The 20,546-nt window shown below is 31.3% G+C and overlaps 2 protein-coding genes and 1 long non-coding RNA gene across 5 annotated transcripts in view; 2 read left to right on the forward strand and 1 right to left on the reverse strand.

The window, feature by feature from the left end:
- The window catches only part of LOC111632845 (WASH complex subunit 2-like), a 33,218-nt gene extending 21,777 nt beyond the window's left edge, over positions 1 to 11,441 (forward strand). The window contains exons 6-16 of one of the 2 annotated variants that reach the window (XM_023377375.1): positions 1,609 to 1,730; positions 1,896 to 2,044; positions 4,232 to 4,313; positions 8,257 to 8,409; positions 8,504 to 8,629; positions 8,706 to 8,940; positions 9,340 to 9,383; positions 9,462 to 9,548; positions 9,626 to 10,040; positions 10,092 to 10,196; positions 11,193 to 11,441. In XM_023377375.1, coding sequence (XP_023233143.1) covers positions 1,609 to 1,730; positions 1,896 to 2,044; positions 4,232 to 4,313; positions 8,257 to 8,409; positions 8,504 to 8,629; positions 8,706 to 8,940; positions 9,340 to 9,383; positions 9,462 to 9,548; positions 9,626 to 10,040; positions 10,092 to 10,196; positions 11,193 to 11,335 — 1,661 coding nt within the window. In that variant the 3' untranslated portion in view covers positions 11,336 to 11,441. Of the gene's footprint in view, positions 1 to 1,608; positions 1,731 to 1,895; positions 2,045 to 4,231; positions 4,314 to 8,256; positions 8,410 to 8,503; positions 8,630 to 8,705; positions 8,941 to 9,339; positions 9,384 to 9,461; positions 9,549 to 9,625; positions 10,197 to 11,192 lie in introns of both variants that reach the window. The other variant, XM_023377374.1, reaches the window with a different exon arrangement.
- A 3,986-nt stretch (positions 11,442 to 15,427) lies between these two features.
- LOC111632873 (succinate dehydrogenase [ubiquinone] cytochrome b small subunit, mitochondrial-like) overlaps positions 15,428 to 20,546 on the forward strand; it is a 24,833-nt gene continuing 19,714 nt past the window's right edge. The window contains exons 1-2 of the mRNA XM_023377403.1: positions 15,428 to 15,561; positions 17,141 to 17,302. Coding sequence (XP_023233171.1) covers positions 15,522 to 15,561; positions 17,141 to 17,302 — 202 coding nt within the window. The 5' untranslated portion in view covers positions 15,428 to 15,521. The remainder of the gene's footprint in view (positions 15,562 to 17,140; positions 17,303 to 20,546) is intronic.
- LOC111632874 overlaps positions 17,502 to 20,546 on the reverse strand; it is a 23,380-nt gene continuing 20,335 nt past the window's right edge. The window contains exons 2-3 of one of the 2 annotated variants that reach the window (XR_002757942.1): positions 17,648 to 18,191; positions 17,502 to 17,538 (exon numbers count right to left, since the gene is read on the reverse strand). This is a non-coding gene — a long non-coding RNA (uncharacterized LOC111632874). The remainder of the gene's footprint in view (positions 17,539 to 17,647; positions 18,192 to 20,546) is intronic. The other variant, XR_002757943.1, reaches the window with a different exon arrangement.

Raw genomic sequence — 20,546 nt, forward strand, 5'->3', positions numbered from 1 at the left:
TACTCGTAGCGCCATCTGTTGGACATAAAAGCCTTAACCTAGATTATATATTTTAATTTATATGAATGTTTAACGGAATAATATACAGCCTATGTCCACCCTGAGGTTCCATTCTAAATATTGGTGAAAGAATTTTTGAAATCGGATGAGTAGTTTCGGAGATTACCTGCTGCAAACAAACTTACATACATACGTACATACATACTTAAAACATTACCTCTTTATAATATTAGTATATATTAGCTATATTATAGCCCAAATAAAACTCCATTGCATGATTATTACTGTGTGTCAGGCTTGGTTTTATATATAATTAGCTATTATCTGATTCTTAAAAATAAATCGTAAGTATGATTTTAAATTAAAAATGTGTCAATTTTTGAACAAGTTAATAATGAACAAATGTAAATATGTATACTGTGCAAGTATGTGGAGCCTGAAATCTGTTGAATCAATCAGTAATGGCAATTGTAAGGCTGAATTGTCAATTTCCACAGAAAAAAAAAAAGATTTTTAGAGCAATAATTAACTACATATTAATTGAAAAAGTGGTTTTAGTTTGTCCAACTTAGTTTGAGGTAAACGGTTGGGGCTAAAATTACTGTTCAGGTATCAAATTAAAGCTTGTGTTGTAAATAATGCTGCCAAAGAAAGATTTGAGAAAGGTGCAATGGTTCAGGTGTTGTGGTAGCAAAAATGCAATGTTAAATCTACGGGAAGGCAAGTGACAAGCATGTTGGCACTTACATGCCATCTACAATTTAGTTTTTCTTAACCATTAACCTGTTGATCACCACTATTGAATTCCTGTTTTGTTTGCTAATTATGTATTAAGACATTTTGCATTATTTTTTTCAATAAATTTGTTTTGTCAATATTGACACAATGCTATCTACTAACTTTTAGTGTTAGTTTTTTTTTATTTTACTATTATTTCATGATGAGAACAAAATGTGATTCTAACCAACTGATTTGTTACTTAATACTGATTGAAGGCTTTCTTGATAAATTTTCCAACTGAAAAAAGAATAAACTTGAACATAGGACCGTTGGTAGGTTAAGAGTTTTATAACAGCCAATGAGATTGCCATGAGGCAGGCTGACACTACCCTCATCACTAATCCAAAACTCTGCCAGTTGAAGTTGGTAGGCCTTAAAAAATGCTCAATTGACTTTCTGGGACCCAGATACAAAATTGAAAGAAGCCATTGAGAGAGATGACTATTGGGAGAAGCCCCATTGTACCAGAGAATGAATAGATGTGAATCACCTGCAAATAGTTGATATCCACTTATTCTCCAACTAGTAGAAGAGTGTTGGTTGATTGTATATTCAGAAACGGTAGAACTAAAACTTTATTCATTACTGTGCTTGTAAATAAATTGCTTTAAACACATTTTTAATGTTTTTCTGTTAATTGAAAATGGTTACATAAGTGTCTAGCAATCATCTAGGTCCCCTTGGAGTGGAGCATAAATTTATATGAAAGTTTGCATTATGCAGTACCTGCTGATATGCCGCTCCCATGTAAAACAAGACCCTATTATAATAAATATTAATATATTTTTATCTATAAGTCATAAATGCTTACTCTATTTATTTTTCTAGATACAAAAACAGAAAGAACTAAAACAATATCACTCTTTGATGATGAGAGTGAAGAGAAATTATTTTCAGATCCTTCTCCAGTATCTGCATCACCAGAAAAAAGTGATTTATTTAAAGAAAAGGTATTAAAACAAGTTTTATTTACAGTTTCTCCAATATAAATTATATTTAAATTTGGGAAATTATAAATATTGTTTTTTGTGTGTTTTAAATTAGTTTATTTAACAATATACAATGAATGAATGCTTATTAGATTAATTATTTCATTAATAAATTTTCTTGTACAGGAAATATTTGACAAGCCGCAAATTTTAGAAAAACAAATATCTGTGGAAGAGGAACCTGTAGAGAAACCAAAACAAGAAAAAATAAAAGCAAATAGTTTATTTTTAGATGATTCTGAAGATGATCTTTTTGGCATTACAGAAAAAGAAAAGTATTGTATTATACTTTACATTAATTAATCTATATTATGCAGTAACATCTAATCAAATAAACTTTTTATTTGTAAAATATTTTATAAATTTGAAAAAAATCCAGTTTTTGAAAGACCATTTTAGTACTTGCATAATTTTTATTATAAAGTTTTATTCTGTTAATATTTGACATGAATTTGTTCATCTTTTTATATATAAAAAGTGTAAACTTTTACAATGCAAAAATAACATTTTTTATCTGATATGAATAGATTTAATTAGATTAATAAATGTAACTTCCAATTTTATTAAAGAACTATTTTATCAATAACTTCAAATTCATTAATAATTAATAAGAATTTGAAAAGGTTCATTTTCAGCATTATCCTTTATATTACCAGAATAAATTGTTTGTAAATGCTTCAGAGTCAATTTAAAAAGTCTATACATAACTAAAAAAAGTGAAATAATAATTGTTTTTTTCTTAGGATTATTTTAATTTCCTGTGAAGATAATATATTCATATTGCATATGTAGTATACAAGGGTCATCCAGGAAGAAACAACCATTTGACTTTAATAAATTAAAGAAATATATCTATGTATGTATATCTCTTTAATCCGATATTAAGTTTGGTAGACTATCATTACAGCTGTAATGATAGTCTACCGAACTTAATGTCGGATTAAAGAGACATACATACATACATACATACATAGATCATAATAACAGCTACCAAAAGTGATATTTTGAAAGAAACATACTTTATTAACAAAAAATTGTCACTTACAAAATTGAAGCTTACACAATTGAAGCTTTATTTCTCTACATAATCACTATCATTATTTAAGCATTTGTCATATCTGTCCATGAGCTTTAGAATTCCCATGTTGTTGTCAGCTGCCACCAGTCCATTAAGCCAGTTGTTCACTTCATTCTTTACCTCATCATCACTTCAAAAATGTTTCCCACCCAGGAACTCTTTGAGCTTCATGAAAAGGTGAAAATCACAAGGAGCAAGGTTCTGACTGTAGGGTGGATGATCAAAAATTTTCCATCCAAATCTATCCAACAAGCCTGTAGTTTCAGCAGAAGTGTGAGGGCAGGCATTGTCATGAAGAAGCACAATCTACCGTGAGAAAGCGTTCCACACCTACGATTTTGGATTGCTCGCTGTAGTTTTCTTAGGGTATACAATAATGATCTGCATTGATTGTAGTGCTTTTTGGCATGAAATCCACCAAAAGAACACCCTTATGATCACAAAAAACTGTTGCCATGAGTTTTCATGCTAACAGAGTTTGTTTGAATTTTTGCGGTTTTTTCAATGATGATGGATGATGGCACTCGAGTGATTGGCGCTTGGTCTCTGGGATGAAGTGATACACCCATGTCTCATCACCAGTAACAATATGATCAAGAAAGGCATTTCCATCTGCGTGATAGTGTGTCAAAAATGTCAGTGTGACACCCATTCTCTGTGTTCTGTGCCGGTCACTCGGTTGCCAAGGAACCCATTGTGCACAAATTTTGCTATAGCCAAGATGTTTGGACACAATTTCACCAAACAAAGAGTGAGAAATGTTTTGGAAAGAAATGTGAAACTCGTCCAGGGTTACACATCTGTCTTGCACGATTTTTTTCTTCACTTGGTTCTTCAAATCATCTGTAGTGAGTGATGGACGTCCGGGTTGAGTTTCATCATGCACATTTGTTCATCCATTGTTGAACATTTCACACCATTTCTCACATTTCTTTTGTTCATTACTGTATTACCATACACTTCTTTTAGTTGACGGTAAACACTTCTGCAGGTTTCAACTTCTGAGCATTCAAAAATCGAATAACACCTCTAACCTCACAGTTGGTGGGGCTTTGTATCACACAGTTCATTGTTAACAATCACAGAATGAACAATAACTTGTTTCAACTAGCACTCGCACAACACAGAAAAGATGTCGAAGAAACTGTTTGACTTTGGATAGAAGCCTGATATCAATCTGCTCAGCGGGAATGCTCAATAGGTTGTTACTTCCTGGATTACCTGTGTACATTTTTGATAGATATTGGTGAAAAATCAGATTAGTATTTAAGATTATATTAATTAAAAAGTTAATTAATATTTTTATTAATACTTTTCAATAAATATTTTATTTTTGTCATTTGTCATTGCATAACTAATTTATATTTTTAACTTATTTTAATAGAAAAACATCTCCATTTGAATCACTTGATTCAGAAAATACAGCAACAAAATCAATTTTTACAAATCCATCTGTTCCAAAAAAGGTAAGATGATTCATAAATAATATTGCACTTTGTAATGGAATACCATTTAATTTGATTTATAAAAATATATACAAATGTATAATATTGTTTAGCAAGATACACTAATGGAGATTATCTAAATTTGTCAAGCAAGATTTATAACAGTTTATTATGGAATTGAAAATAGCAAAGTAGAATATTAACATATCTCAAAATATTGAAGAATAAGTTTTAAGAGAATTATTTGTGGCTGGAAAATTCCCAAAATTGTTTTGTGTGATTCATCAATATTCATTTGATAATCTTTAACTTTTTTTTTTGTATTGAAAATATTTTTCTTTTTTTAACATTTTAAAGAGGTGGAAAGAAAGAGGAACCACATTCTGGTATTAATGAAGAGCCACCTATACCTTAAGAAGAACAAAATGGTAAAACCGTACAGAAGATGGAACATACAAAAATTAATAAAAGACACCAATGCTCAGAAGGAATTCAGGCAAACAGTAATACATGAGTTGACAAATTTACATAAGGTAACAAACAATGACATAGATTCGAAATGGGATAATATCAAAACAGGAATCATGAAAGCTGCAGATAAATGTATTTGTAAAGAAAGCAGAATAGTTTACAAACCATGGATTACAGCAGAAATACTGGAAATGGTGGAACAGAGAACGCTTTACAAAATAATGCACAACCAGGAAGATACAGGAATTTAATTAATAGAGAAATGAAAAAAGCAAAGGAAGAATGGATTAACATAGCATGTAAGAAATAGATGAGAATATGATAAAAAGGAAATATGGAAAAGCTATACAAGCAGGTGAAGATAGTTTGGTAAGGTAAGGAAATATACAGGTACAATCATGAATAAACAGAGGAATGTGAGATTCGGAATTTCTACCGATTATTTTGTCAACTATTTGTCGATTAATTGTCCCGTATTTGCTTAAAATCTAATTAAATTTTCCTTTAACTTAAAGTGAAACCTAACGGGGAAAAAAAACTCTTTGTTTATGTTCGACATAAACATCCGTTCAATTCGAAACTAATCCCGCATTCCAACTCCAAACTTGATAGTTAGCATGGTCCCGGGAACAACTCTGACCCATCTGCTTACCTTTTACCTCACAACAATCAATCACGTGACCATTCTCCCACGCCAAACTTATAAAAACCCCTTCCTTCCCCTTCTCGGGGGAGTCGTTCCAGAGCAGGTGCCAGGAGCCGATAACTTTAAAAATAGTGTCCTTTTTAACCAGTGAACTTTCCTAAATCAACGATTCAAATATTTAACCAGTGAACTCTCCTAATTAGTGAACTTTCCTAACCAGTGAATTTTCCTAATTCAAAGAGTGGATAATTTTCCTCAGTGGATAACAGATCAAGAGGTATGGAACCAATTATTGTAAGCTCTCTCTCGGTCTCTCCGCATTTTAGGGACGCAAACTAGACGTTGTATTACCCGAAACTTGTTTTAATAAATTGTTAATTTTTCTTATGTTACATCTGGCCTCCTCGTTTACTCATATATCGCCTGTCGTCTCACCGACGCACTCCTCCCTCCGCCACTCGACCCGAAACATTAAAGCCCGTTACTGCGGGAAAAGGACTCTTTCCACCCATCCTGACCGTGAAAGGGTTTAACAACCTGTTGCCGGATCGGGAGACTACCCCCCCCCCTTCCGGTGGTTTCACAGAAATATACTAATCGAGAAAAAACAGATTGCACCACAATGGAAGGAATACATTAAAGAACTTTATAGAGGGGTCAAGTTGGACAAGACACTGATTGAAGAGGAGAAACTGGTTGATGCAAACGATTTCAGACCATCAATTAAAATGTGAATTTGATAAGACACTGGAGGGAATGAAAAAGGGCAAGGCATCTGGTGTAGACCAGATACTCACAGAACTTATAATGGCCCTAGGAGAAAACATTAAAAACGACCTGTATAGACTCATCAACAAAATGTATATAACTGGCTTAGTGCCACAAGATTTCAAAAAGAGCATAATGGTTCCAATTCCATAGAATAAAGGAGCACAGAAGTGTAAAAATGTGAGGATCATAAGTGTGAGGACACTAAGTTTAGTCTCATACACATTCAAAATTTTGTGCAGAATTGAAAGATAGAAAGAAAAGTATAGAAGAAAACTTATTGGAAGACCAATTTGGTTTCAGACAAAACAAAGGTACACAAGAAGCTATACTAAGCCTGAGGATGCTCATCGAACAGCTTATTTGGGTAAAAAGGCAGGCATCATAGCGTTTATAGACATAGAAAAGGCCTTTGTGGACTGGAACATAATGTTCAGATCACTGAGGAACCTGGAGGTAGACTAAAAGGATAGGAGAATACTATACCAGCTATACAAGAATCAAACTGTGGTTATAGGAAGAGAAGAAGCAGCCAATATAATGAAAGGAGTAAGACTGGGCTTTGGACTAACACCACTATTGTTCAATGTCTACATAGAAGAGGCAATGAAAGAATTCTATGCTACTAATACAAAAGGTATAAAAGTGAACAGAAAGTTGTACAGCACAATAAGATTTGCTGATGACATCACAATGATATCTGTAGGCCATCTACATCTTCCACTATCTATTGAAAATTTAAATAAACAATTTAAAAGATGGTGTGGGATGAGAATAAATAGAAAAAAACAAAGATAATGAGATGTTCAAAAGAAAAGGAATAAGGAGGAATGAATGTCTATTGGATGGTGAAAAAATAGTAGTCAATGAGTTCATGTACCTAGGAAGCATAATCACCTCAGACAGAAATAGTGGAAGAGATGTTACAGCGAGAATAGCCTAAGCAAAACAGGCATTATATAGAAAACGATAGATGTTAACATTGAAAAATATATCAATCAATGTTAGAAAGCAATTCATTAAGAGTTTCCATCTGGAGCATAGCATTGTATGGCTCAGAGATATGGGCACTCTGAACAGCAGAGAAAAGAAAACTGGAGGCCTTTGAGATGTGATGTTGGCAAAGAATGATGCAAGTGTTGTGAATGGAGAGAATGAAGAATGAGGAATGAGGATGTTTTAAAAGAGGCAACAGAGAAGAGACAGATTTTGAGAATGATAGAGAAAAGGAGAAATGACATGATTGGCCATCTAATTTGACACTTGGAATGGATGAATGTTTTATTGGAAGGAAAGATAGAGGGCAAAAGGGGATGTGGAAGACTCAGAGTGGAATATCGCGATGAGTTATTATGAAAATGGCCTTACCAAAAGACAAAACAGCTAGCTAAGCAAAGAAGCTATAATACTGCACTTATCAATGTTTGCCCACCAACCATTGGTTGAGGAGAGAGAGAATCTTTAACTGAGCTATGTGCAGTAATGCAGAATTCATGCAAAGTGTAAGGTTATGTTACAATCCTGGAGTTATTTCTACCAATTCTAACTCTTTTCACTTCTAAAATTCTAAGTAGTTTAGTTACTATACTTCCTGTATTCTGTGTCCTGATGTTGTTTTTCTGCTGCTGCTTTTGCTGCCAGCAATACTCATTTATGAGATAGTTGTATTTGCTGTGTATTTGTTTGTGTGCACACTAGCAAATACAACTGTCATATCATATGTATAATAATGTATATATTATATGAGTGAAACAAATATTCTACTGTAACAATATCAGGAATCAACTTTTTTTAATGTGATTTAATCATTTTTTGGTACAACTGGTCCCATCTGAATCAAAACAGAATTTGTTCAGATTCTGATGATAGGACCAGTTGTCCCAAAAAAGTTTAAATCAATTTAAAAAGTTCTTCATTAAAAAGCTTCATTAACATGTCAAAGCCCTATTGTAATTTTAAAAAGTATTTAGCATGTTTTGGCATTTTTATCCCACAGATTTTTTTTATCAGGTTTGTTTATAGTTATCCAATTTTAGCTCTTTATTTTGTGATTTGTTGAAATTAACTTTTTCTATAAAGCCTGAAGAAGTAGAAAAACCAAAACCTGAAAAAGAGGAAAAATCTGCCAGAAAACCAAGTCTATTTTCTTTCCTTGATGAAGATGATGAGGATGATGATTTATTTTCATTACCTACAAATGACAAAAAAAGTAAAACTGTGTCAAATACAGTGGTAAATAAATATTTTCCATCTTGATATTAACAATTAAAACAACATTACTGAAAAAATTCATTTTATATATATTTATTATATAAATTTTTATCAGAATAAACCAAGAAGTGGAAGTTCTCTTTTTGAAGATGATAGTCTGTTTGGGAAAGAAAGCAGTGATAGTCCAGAAGTTGATTTATTTGCTGTCACACCAAAATCTAATGTTAATGTAAAAAAAGAGGTCTCTGATTACATTAAGTAATAGCTAAGATTATTGTATGATAAATTAATAACCGATTCTTTTATAAAATTTCTAGATTCTTGATTCCCAGAGGAAACTCTCAGATGCAGCAAGCAGTCCAAGTAATCCCCTTCCAAAAATTCCTGTTGGTGGAGTATCTTTGTTCAGTGGGGTTGATTTATTTGGAAAGGATGGAATTAAACCTAGTTCTCCAGAAAAAGAACCCAAGAAGATTTCTCCAACAAAAGAAATAAAAACAACTCCAGAGAAGGAAATGAACTTAGATTTTGCAGATAAAGAAATCAAACTAGGTAACATTTCAAGAAAACTTACTTAACAATTGCTAAATTGTTTTCATGAAATCAAAATTGAATTTTCTTTGTGATGATAAATTATAGGATAAGAATTTACATAAAAATTTATATTAAATCTGTAAATTATGCTTGATAATTTATTTTGATCATATACAAGTATACCATATCAAATTTTTAAGTATTGAAACTGTATAAATTATTCCATCAAGTATTATTAAGATAATTATCAGTTAATATTTTAATGTATTACAATAATGAATAAAAATCAATTAAAGAATTATTAATAAAATAATTCTTTTTAATAATTATAATATACAAAGTTTTAAGAATTCATTACTTTAAATATTTTCATATCACTTATATTAATTCATTATGTCACTTTATTTTGTAACGTAGAGGAAAAATCAGAAGAAAACAAAAAATCTCCAATAATTTCAAAGGTAACAAACATTATTTTTGATTTTAAGAGTATTGAAAATGTATTTCATATTTATCTTTTTTTATTTTTTTATAAACAGAAAGATGAAACTAAAATTAAACAAGAACAAATATTAAGCTTTGATCAGCCAGTCAATACAAGTAATGTGCTTAGTTGTGTTGGAAAGGTAATTTTTTATGAATAGAAGGGAACTACTTGTTTTAATTTTTTTGTTTAAAATGGTTAATTCAATGCTAATTTTAGAATCGAGCTAAAATTCAAACACGAAGAAGACCACCTAGTCGAAAAAATCGTCAGACAACACCTAGCTCTTCAATTGATATTCCAGACAGTGATCCAGTAGTTGCTCAAACTGAAGTGGATAATGTGCCTTTATTTAGGAAGGAAGAAAAAACTGAACCTGTAGTAATAAAAAAAGATGATGATCTATTTTCATCTTTAGATGAACATAAGGAAGTTAATCTAGATATAAGATCTCCTTCTACTGAAGAGGATGATATATTTCCAATGTCAGATGGATCACCTCATAAAACACTTCCTTCTAAAGAAAGCAAGATATCTTTTACTGATAATTTATTTTTAGATTTGAAAGAAGAAAAAACTAATAATTTAGTGGATGATATATTTGGTGACGATATTTTTGCTTCTAAACCAAAACCTGTAAAGAATCAGCAAATATTCTCTTTGTCTCCAGAAGATGATATATTTGCTGATTCTTCTCTATCAAAAGATACTAACAGCTTATTCAGTTCTTCCTCCAGTAAAATCCAGAAGAGTAAGAAAGAAGACAGTCTTTTCTCTTCAGATTCATTGGGTATGTAAACATTATATTTGAGTATAATAAACATTACTAAAACCAGTTAAAAATACTTAATATTTGGCCTTTTTTAGTATACTTTTTTTTTAATTGCACTTGAGCACTTAGTTGTTAGTATTGAATAGAGTATTTATGAGGGTAGTCCGATATTAAAGGTACAGGTCAAAATTACAATAAAATTTATAAATAAAGAAAATATTTAATACATTCCTCAAAAACTGCATACTTTTGTATATTTCTCAACATAATTGCCTTAAATGTTGGGACATTTATCCCAACGTGACACTAGTTTGAACATCCCTTCACAGTAATGTTGCTTGTCAGGTTGCTTGAAGTAGTCCAGAATGGTGTCTTCCAATTCCTCCTGATCTGCAAAGCATTTTCCTGTCAAAAATTTCTTTAAAGGTCCAAATAAATGAAAATCTGATGGGGGGCTAAATTTGGACTATATGAAGGATGTTGCAGGACCTCCCAATTCTGCTGTGCCAACCACAGTTTGGTTTGATTTGATGTGTGGAGTATATTTAAGTATATAAATTAGTACAAATTTAAGACTTCTGTTAACAGAAAATATGATTGCTTCACTTAGTTTCTTATACTACTATAAACATGTAAAAACTTGCTCTGGGCTTGATTAATTTAGAAACATCTTGAAAGAGTTCTTAATTTGTGTTTTAAAAATTGTTTTTAATATAATACTGATTCAAGAGAAATCAGCTCATTACTTTTAACTAACAAATAAATCATAACTTTAAAATTTTAGCATACTAAATAGTCTTTAAGTTTATAAGATAGCTCTTAAAATCTTTATGTAAAATAGTGATTTCCATCTATCTATATGTAATGTTTGATTTCTATTGTCTAATATTTTCTTCTTTAGATTTGTTTTATATGCCCAACTTAATTTTAATTCTTAATTATTTTTCAGTCAACAATTAACTTTATAAAGTTAGCATCATTTTAACTTTTAAATTATTAAATTTTTACTTACAGATGATGACATCTTTTCAATACCTGTAAATAAAGCACCTGCACCTTCTACTAAAAAGCCATCTACAGTTAAGAAAGTTAAGATAGAATCTGACATATTTGAAGATCCACTTTTAAGTTTTGGAAATTCTGAAGACAAAGAATGAAAAATAAATAAAATTACATTCCCAAAAGTACAAATTTAATATATTAAAAATAAGACAAAATATATATAGTTTTCCAGTTTAATATTTGTAAATTATTAAAAATAATTGTATATAAATGTGTAAAAATTATATTTCACTAAATTGTATATTCAAAAATAAAAATAAGTTAAAACATTTACACTTACTTTTTTTAATAACAAATCATTGTAAAGTATTGCATATATAAATGTGCATTATAGCTTGAAAAGTTTGTGATTCAAGGCTGCTGTTTACAACTTTTTATTCCATAAGTTCCATATTGCTCTTTATTTTTTAAAAAAATATTTTTTGGGTTGTAATAAACTTAATGTTTAAATGGGAAAAGCATTACCAGATAAGTTACTCTCCAAAAATGTTTTTTAATGTATCGTTCTCTTTAGGATGTTAAAAGTATCGAAGGAAATGCAATAATTTATATTAAAATTGTTATCTTTAAACTTTAATTTTATTGAAAAAATAAATATAAATCAGTGTTGGGGCTGATATAGGACTAACATTTATCTTCTTCCCTTCTATTAAAAAGTTAGAAAATATCATTATTATTGTTTTTAAATGATAATACAGGAGCAATTTTTTCAAAATAAAACATATGTACTGTACAGTAGAGCGTCGATTATCCGAATCAATTGGGGACGGGGTGAAATCGATGTTTCGGATAACCGATTGTGTACGAAAAAATATTACCCTATAGCTATTTTGAAATTTTTCTCCGTTGCGTGTCGCTTTGCGTTGAATTTTTGTCGATGTTAAGCCTAACCAGAGTCGGTAGATTAACTGGTCTTTCGACTTCCTATCTTCGCTCCTTGCTAAAATCAACTAGAGACAAATGTTACCACCAGGGGCACTGCAAGAGTGCTAGATCGAATCGCTGTGAGGTCGAATGTTTATTGAAAGATATATAACCTTCGAGTTCGATTTCATAATTTTTTATATGCATTTTATTGTAAGAATGAAAAAGCTTTTATTTAAACCCAAAACCAGGTTTATGGATAAATAAATGACACTTAATAAAACATTAAACCCCTTCCATCGCTGAGAAATGTTTGTTTAATTAAATACGTTCGAACTCATTTACACCCGATGATGGTTTATTCCATGAGGCTGAAAATGTTAGTGTTTTATTAAGTAACTAGCTTACCCGTCGCGCATTGCTGCGATCTCAGAAGAAAGGAAATTCAAGCAAACTCGTTATGATAAAATTCAATTTACATTTTATCATTTTCATTGAAACTTAACATTATTATTATTCATTTTCATCGGGAAAACATTTCAAAGTGTCGTTTCAATTTTATTTATTTATTGAAGTGCTTTGTGGATACACGATATTTTTTGTTTTTCCGTCTGGTGCGTACACGAATAAATCAAAAGGTTTTCCGATGCGTGAGTTGGCCACATACAGTTGTCCAAGCGAGAAGCACGGATTCTTTAAATTTAGCCCACATGCAGAGATTGTTAAAAGTGCGATATTCCCCATTTTTATATATATATTTTTTAATATTTCATAATTTTAATTATTTAATTGCTCCTTCTTCTCTTCCTTGGCACGTTGTGAAATTTCTAATAGTTAGATAATAAACCGTTTTATTGTAATTTGTCTTTTTAAATTATTTTGAGTTGATATTAAAATTTGGAAAAGGGGGATCTCTAGATCGGTAAAATAGGCGAATTTCCTTCTACAACTTCGGTTGTTGTTCATGATACAGTTAAGGCTTTAACAAAGTTCGAGCGATTACGTAATTAGCAAAAAAAAAGTCGAAATAAAGTGATTAAACAAAAATTATAACAAATATCGTAAATAATAAATGCATATACAGTATACAGATATTTTTTGGAGAAGAGAAATGGTCTTCACAATTTGAAATCGATCGAACACACTGCTCGAATGCTCGTGTAAACGCGCGCCATCTATCGTAGGGTAAATGCCAGAAACCTTCGCGGGAGTGTATTAAAAAAAAAACTTCCCAAAGCTTCATGGCAATCGTACTATGCCACAAATCTTCGCTGGAGTATATTAAACAACTTCCCAAAGTTTCACGGCAATCGGATAAACGGTGGGGTAATGCATGAAGGACACAGACACACATACATTCATTTTTATATACAGTACTAGCTTACCCGTCGCGCATTGCTGCGATCTCAGAAGAAAGGAAATTCAAGCAAACTCGTTATGATAAAATTAAATTTACATTTTATCATTTTTATTGAAACTTATTATTATTATTATTCATTTTCATCGGGAAACATTTCAAAGTGTCGTTTGAATTCTATTTATTTATTGGAGTGTTTGTGGATACACGATATTTTTTTGTTTTTCCGTCTGGTGAGTACACGAATAAATCGGAAGGTTTTCCGACGCGTGAGCCGGCCACATACAGTTGTCCATGCGAGAAGCGCGGATTCTCCAAATTTAGCCCACATGCAGAGATTGTTAAAAGTGCGATATTCCCCATTTTTATATATATATTTTTTAATATTTCATAATTTTAATTATTTAATTGCTCCTTCTTCTCTTCCTTGGCACGTTGTGAAATTTCTAATAGTTAGATAATAAACCGTTTTATTGTAATTTGTCTTTTTAAATTATTTTGAGTCGATATTAAAATTTGGAAAAGGGGGATTCCTAGATCGGTAAAATACGCGAATTTCTTCCTACAACTTCGGTTGTTGTTCGGGGTACAGTTAAGGTTTTAACGAAGTTCGAGCGAATACATAATTAGCAAAAAAAAGTTGAAATAAAGTGATTAAACAAAAATTATTACAAATATCGTAAATAACAGTTCACAAATGCATATATAGAGATATTTTTTGAAGGGGGGAAATGGTCTTCACAATTTGAAATCGATCGAACACACTGTGCGCGAATGCTCGTGTAAACGCGCGCCATCTATCGTAGGATAAATGTACTTCGCGGGAGTGTATTAAAAAATTAAAAAAACTTTCCAAAGTTTTATGGCAATCGTACTATGCCACAAACCTGCGCGAGAGTATATTAAACAACTTTCCAAAGTTTCATGGCAATCGGATAAACGGTGTGGTAATGCATGAAGGACATAAGACAGACACACAGATACACAGACATACATTCATTTTTATATATATAGATATAGATTATAAGTGTCATTTATTTATCCATAAACCTAGTTTTGGGTTTAAATAAAAGCTTTTTCGTTCTTATAATAAAATGCATATAAAAAGATTATGAAATCGAACTCGAAGGTTATATATCTTTCAATAAAAAGAAAACATTCGATCTAGTGCTCTTGAAATGATTGCAATGCTCCTGGTGGTAACAATTGTGTCTAGTTGATTTTAGCAACGACCGAAGATAGGTAGTCGAAAAACCAATTAATCTACCGAATCTGGTCATAGTAACTAAGGCGCTAGAAATCTAGCGCCTTAATAGTAACACGAGTGAGTTCGATGACGTCAGTTCGAGAGTAAGGGCACTGGTCGTTACGCAGGGAATAAAGCCTTCCAGGAGGTCTTTTAAGGAAATTGGCCTCTATTCAGGCGTTGCAGACGTAGTGAAATCCCGGAAAATTCCACGTGGCCAGCCGTCCGGGCGAGGCGCGAATCCACGACCGAACACCCAGTGTTCAGGGAACGGAACCGCTCAGCCACTGGTGGGTCCGTTCTTGGGTTTCTCAGAGTCATAGACTTATGCCGTAAATGTTCAGCCATCCGGCCGTTATGTCTGAGACGGACTCAGTCTACCGCTCTGGGAAACACAGACAGTGAAAAAATGCTAGGCGTTTTTCGAGGGACGGTATGTCCTGGATATGTAAGATCCTGTTTCTGATCACTCACACGACCGCCCTATTGTTAGCCTGGCCGAATTCGTGATAAGTACGATTGAAAGGTCATCTTAATGTCCTCAGGGCGGAAAAGAAAGGTCAAAAATAAACAAATAAACTGTGACATTTTTAAGTTTTTTCATAGCTTTTATATAAAAGTTACATAATATTTAATAAGAATAATTTTTACAAATAGTTGAACTCACTTTATCTTCGTTACTTATTTTTAATATTTAATATTTCATTTGCATCTGTCGGGAAATCTTTAATTTGCAGAGGGCGCTATATTTGCAAATGGTTCTTTACGTTTTTCGTGAAATTTGAAACATCGGAGCTGATTTGAAGATTTCGAGATGAATTCGTTATTTATATTTAGCAGATCGTGCAATCGAGGTAATCACACGTTTTTACAAATTTAAATATGCATTAATAATTGTATTTGGGTTTGGTTATGGAAATTCAGTATTGAAATGAATTAATGTAAATTTTGTATTGTATGATAATGCATAAATAAAATATCTTAAATACAGTTGAGTCAACTTAACAGAGCATTTCATATTTCTCATTTCCTTCCTTATGTTTTGCATATACTGGAATACCTATTAACAAAGCACACAATAGTAGAGCATATGTTCTGTCAATGACCATTTTTAAAGCATAAGGAAGATTTTTAAAGGTATGACTTTACTATTAAGGTACATCATCTCCCAGGGCACACAGCAACAAGGGTCACTACACTAAGGTATTTATTGAGGTTTGATAAAACCTTCCATTAGTCAATTTTTGAACAAATAGTCAAAAGGATCTCTTACAGAATCACAATGAGAAGTAATTGTGTATTAAGTAGATACAAAATACACGACAAATGGCATGGATTACATGTATGTCCTTCAAGGAGGCAAGGCAAAAAATGATTAGTGACACATTTTTTTGCAAATTATATTGCAAGAAAATGTAAATTTTGGTACGGTATTAACAATTGTATCAGAACAAAAATAATGTGTTGATTAGAACATTAGTGAGGATGTAGAAGTCCACAATTGCACTGCTTACCGTTGGTATCATTTTATGAAATGGGAAGAAAATTGTATTTGATGTTTGCAGTCATACACTAATGTAGAAGCACATCATAAGCACCATACAATATTCCTGCTAATCTGACATGCAGTAAGTTTTAAAACTAAAGAGGTATAATTGTTTAGTTGTCTACTAAAAGAAAATAGATTTCAGTGTGATTGGAGGATTGACCATCTTTGGTTTTTAAAATTTTGTTATAAAAATTTACAATAAAATCTTTTTGGTTAAATTACTGGCATGAATTAAAAGATTAATGATTAAAACTTTTAAATGTTTTTTAATTTGTTTGATCAAAAACATTATTAAAGCATATAATCCTAAAAAAAATAATAATAATTCAAATACTGGAAACATAGTAGAACGGACATTTGAAATTTGCCGACTAGAATGGTCGGTTAACCGATGTGACGGTTAATCGGGGTCGGATAATCGATGCTCTAGTGTATTNATATCTTAAAAATAATTATATCACAGGATCTTGGAAAACAGGTCAGTTTTTTCTCAAAATCCCAGGACAAGCAAAGTAGAAATGAGAAACTCTAATGACTATGTATTTTCATTGCAGTATGTTTCATTTGCTTTTACTAAATATGGGGAAACAAAAGGGGTGCATTATGAAATAGTTACTGTCTAATATAATATATTAATATCTTGCAAACATCAAATTACTTCATAGTTCTTAGAATCTTAATGATTTAAAAGCATTATTATTCTGTTTTTCAAAATTTAAAAATACGTATTATTACTTTGCTTTGATAGTGGCGTAATTAAAAAAAAATGATTTTGTAACTTGATGAAAAATTGTTTAAATATCTAAATATAAAATATTTTGATGAAAGATTCAGTACTTTTCAGTTGGTTTATTTATTATTTTACTTTTTAATTATTTCTCTAGTAAATGCTCTTTATTCAATAAAAAGAATAGGGGCACTTGATATCCATATGAAAGCCTCAGCAGTTCCAGTTCTCTTTTCAAAGATTGCATTGCCAGCACCAGAAAAAATTGATGTAAAAAGAATTAGTCAAACAGCAGTCAAATGTTCTGAGGATCACAAAGGTAAAAAGTAAATAATTTTTTTGTAAATATATTGTTTAAATTGATATATAGTTTATTATAAAATAAAAGTGAATATAGTCCAGTGAGACGTTCTTGCGGGCAAAACCAACAGTCACATAGCATGAAAAAAATCACTTGATTTGCTAAACTAGAAAAGGCATGGGCGTGCTTAAGGGTTTGATCAGACTGTCTATTCATATTTGATGGCACAAGTTAGTTCACTTCAATATCTGTTACTATAATAAAAATATGAGTAGTTTTAGAAATATTTTAAAATATGATAAAAAAAGAAATTTTTACTTAAATAACACTAAGTGAAATAAAATATTTACGAAATTAACTTACCTATTCTTTTACAGATAATTTCACGAAAGAACCAACTTTTATCGCTCTAGAAGAGCGTTAAAATCACACAACTTGTCTTCAACTGAGCGTCGCACAAAATGACGCCGTTTCCTAACGGTACTATAATTATAGTATTTTGGAGAGCAACGTACTGTAAACATGACGCAATGAATAATAGTGTGCAACTAAATATGGACAGAACACTAATGTTTAGGTCAACAGACTACGCCAAGTATGTTCTTTTTGAAGTTCTAATCGTATTTCAACCAAAACTACTACTTTGAAAGAACCTCGTGTTTGTTATATAGTATTGCGTCATAACTTTATAGTGTAGCTGCAGTGGCAGGTTACGCAAAGATATTTAAGTGTATTTGAGAATTTTACAGTTAAAATGTTGAAATTAGGTAGACTAAAGTTTCTCCTCTTCATAAGCGTACAACGAATTTTACAGATGACGCATCCTCACGATGTTTTTCAGCTGATTTCTTTTAAACTTTTTTTAAACGAATTTTAAATTCATTCTAAAACTTCATAAATGCGTTACCTNGGGTGTAATTCGTACGTTACTTTTGACAAGAGTGATGTCACAGTAGTCACGTGATTGCAAGGTACGAAAGTTTCTGGATAGTCACGTGATGCTGAGAGCGGACAGAGTTAAATTAATAAATTCTGGACTTAAAAAGAAAAAAAAAAATGTTTAAAATAAAAATATATTTTTTAAGGGAAAATAAAATACTTGACACGAAAACACGCGATTTTTTTCCCTTCAGAATTTTCCCTAAATTATTCAAAAATAAAAATAAGAACTGTTAAAGTTATTTATAGCATCGTAAACTTTACGAAACAAAATCGATAGAAACGATACTCTAGGGAAAATTCCCTATTTGACACGAAAACACGCGATTTTTTTCCCTTCAGAATTTTTTGTATATTCAAAAATAAAAATAAGTTAAAACATTTACACTTACTTTTTTTAATAACAAATCATTGTAAAGTATTGCATATATAAATGTGCATTATAGCTTGAAAAGTTTGTGATTCAAGGCTGCTGTTTACAACTTTTTATTCCATAAGTTCCATATTGCTCTTTATTTTTTAAAAAAATATTTTTTGGGTTGTAATAAACTTAATGTTTAAATGGGAAAAGCATTACCAGATAAGTTACTCTCCAAAAATGTTTTTTAATGTATCGTTCTCTTTAGGATGTTAAAAGTATCGAAGGAAATGCAATAATTTATATTAAAATTGTTATCTTTAAACTTTAATTTTATTGAAAAAATAAATATAAATCAGTGTTGGGGCTGATATAGGACTAACATTTATCTTCTTCCCTTCTATTAAAAAGTTAGAAAATATCATTATTATTGTTTTTAAATGATAATACAGGAGCAATTTTTTCAAAATAAAACATATGTACTGTACAGTAGAGCGTCGATTATCCGAATCAATTGGGGACGGGGTGAAATCGATGTTTCGGATAACCGATTGTGTACGAAAAAATATTACCCTATAGCTATTTTGAAATTTTTCTCCGTTGCGTGTCGCTTTGCGTTGAATTTTTGTCGATGTTAAGCCTAACCAGAGTCGGTAGATTAACTGGTCTTTCGACTTCCTATCTTCGCTCCTTGCTAAAATCAACTAGAGACAAATGTTACCACCAGGGGCACTGCAAGAGTGCTAGATCGAATCGCTGTGAGGTCGAATGTTTATTGAAAGATATATAACCTTCGAGTTCGATTTCATAATTTTTTATATGCATTTTATTGTAAGAATGAAAAAGCTTTTATTTAAACCCAAAACCAGGTTTATGGATAAATAAATGACACTTAATAAAACATTAAACCCCTTCCATCGCTGAGAAATGTTTGTTTAATTAAATACGTTCGAACTCATTTACACCCGATGATGGTTTATTCCATGAGGCTGAAAATGTTAGTGTTTTATTAAGTAACTAGCTTACCCGTCGCGCATTGCTGCGATCTCAGAAGAAAGGAAATTCAAGCAAACTCGTTATGATAAAATTCAATTTACATTTTATCATTTTCATTGAAACTTAACATTATTATTATTCATTTTCATCGGGAAAACATTTCAAAGTGTCGTTTCAATTTTATTTATTTATTGAAGTGCTTTGTGGATACACGATATTTTTTGTTTTTCCGTCTGGTGCGTACACGAATAAATCAAAAGGTTTTCCGATGCGTGAGTTGGCCACATACAGTTGTCCAAGCGAGAAGCACGGATTCTTTAAATTTAGCCCACATGCAGAGATTGTTAAAAGTGCGATATTCCCCATTTTTATATATATATTTTTTAATATTTCATAATTTTAATTATTTAATTGCTCCTTCTTCTCTTCCTTGGCACGTTGTGAAATTTCTAATAGTTAGATAATAAACCGTTTTATTGTAATTTGTCTTTTTAAATTATTTTGAGTTGATATTAAAATTTGGAAAAGGGGGATCTCTAGATCGGTAAAATAGGCGAATTTCCTTCTACAACTTCGGTTGTTGTTCATGATACAGTTAAGGCTTTAACAAAGTTCGAGCGATTACGTAATTAGCAAAAAAAAAGTCGAAATAAAGTGATTAAACAAAAATTATAACAAATATCGTAAATAATAAATGCATATACAGTATACAGATATTTTTTGGAGAAGAGAAATGGTCTTCACAATTTGAAATCGATCGAACACACTGCTCGAATGCTCGTGTAAACGCGCGCCATCTATCGTAGGGTAAATGCCAGAAACCTTCGCGGGAGTGTATTAAAAAAAAACTTCCCAAAGCTTCATGGCAATCGTACTACGCCACAAACCTTCGCTGGAGTATATTAAACAACTTCCCAAAGTTTCACGGCAATCGGATAAACGGTGTGGTAATGCATGAAGGACACACAG

Source organism: Centruroides sculpturatus, unplaced genomic scaffold, assembly GCF_000671375.1.
Source record: "Centruroides sculpturatus isolate CEXI.00-Female unplaced genomic scaffold, Cexi_2.0 scaffold41, whole genome shotgun sequence".
Taxonomy (NCBI): Eukaryota; Metazoa; Arthropoda; class Arachnida; order Scorpiones; family Buthidae; genus Centruroides; species Centruroides sculpturatus.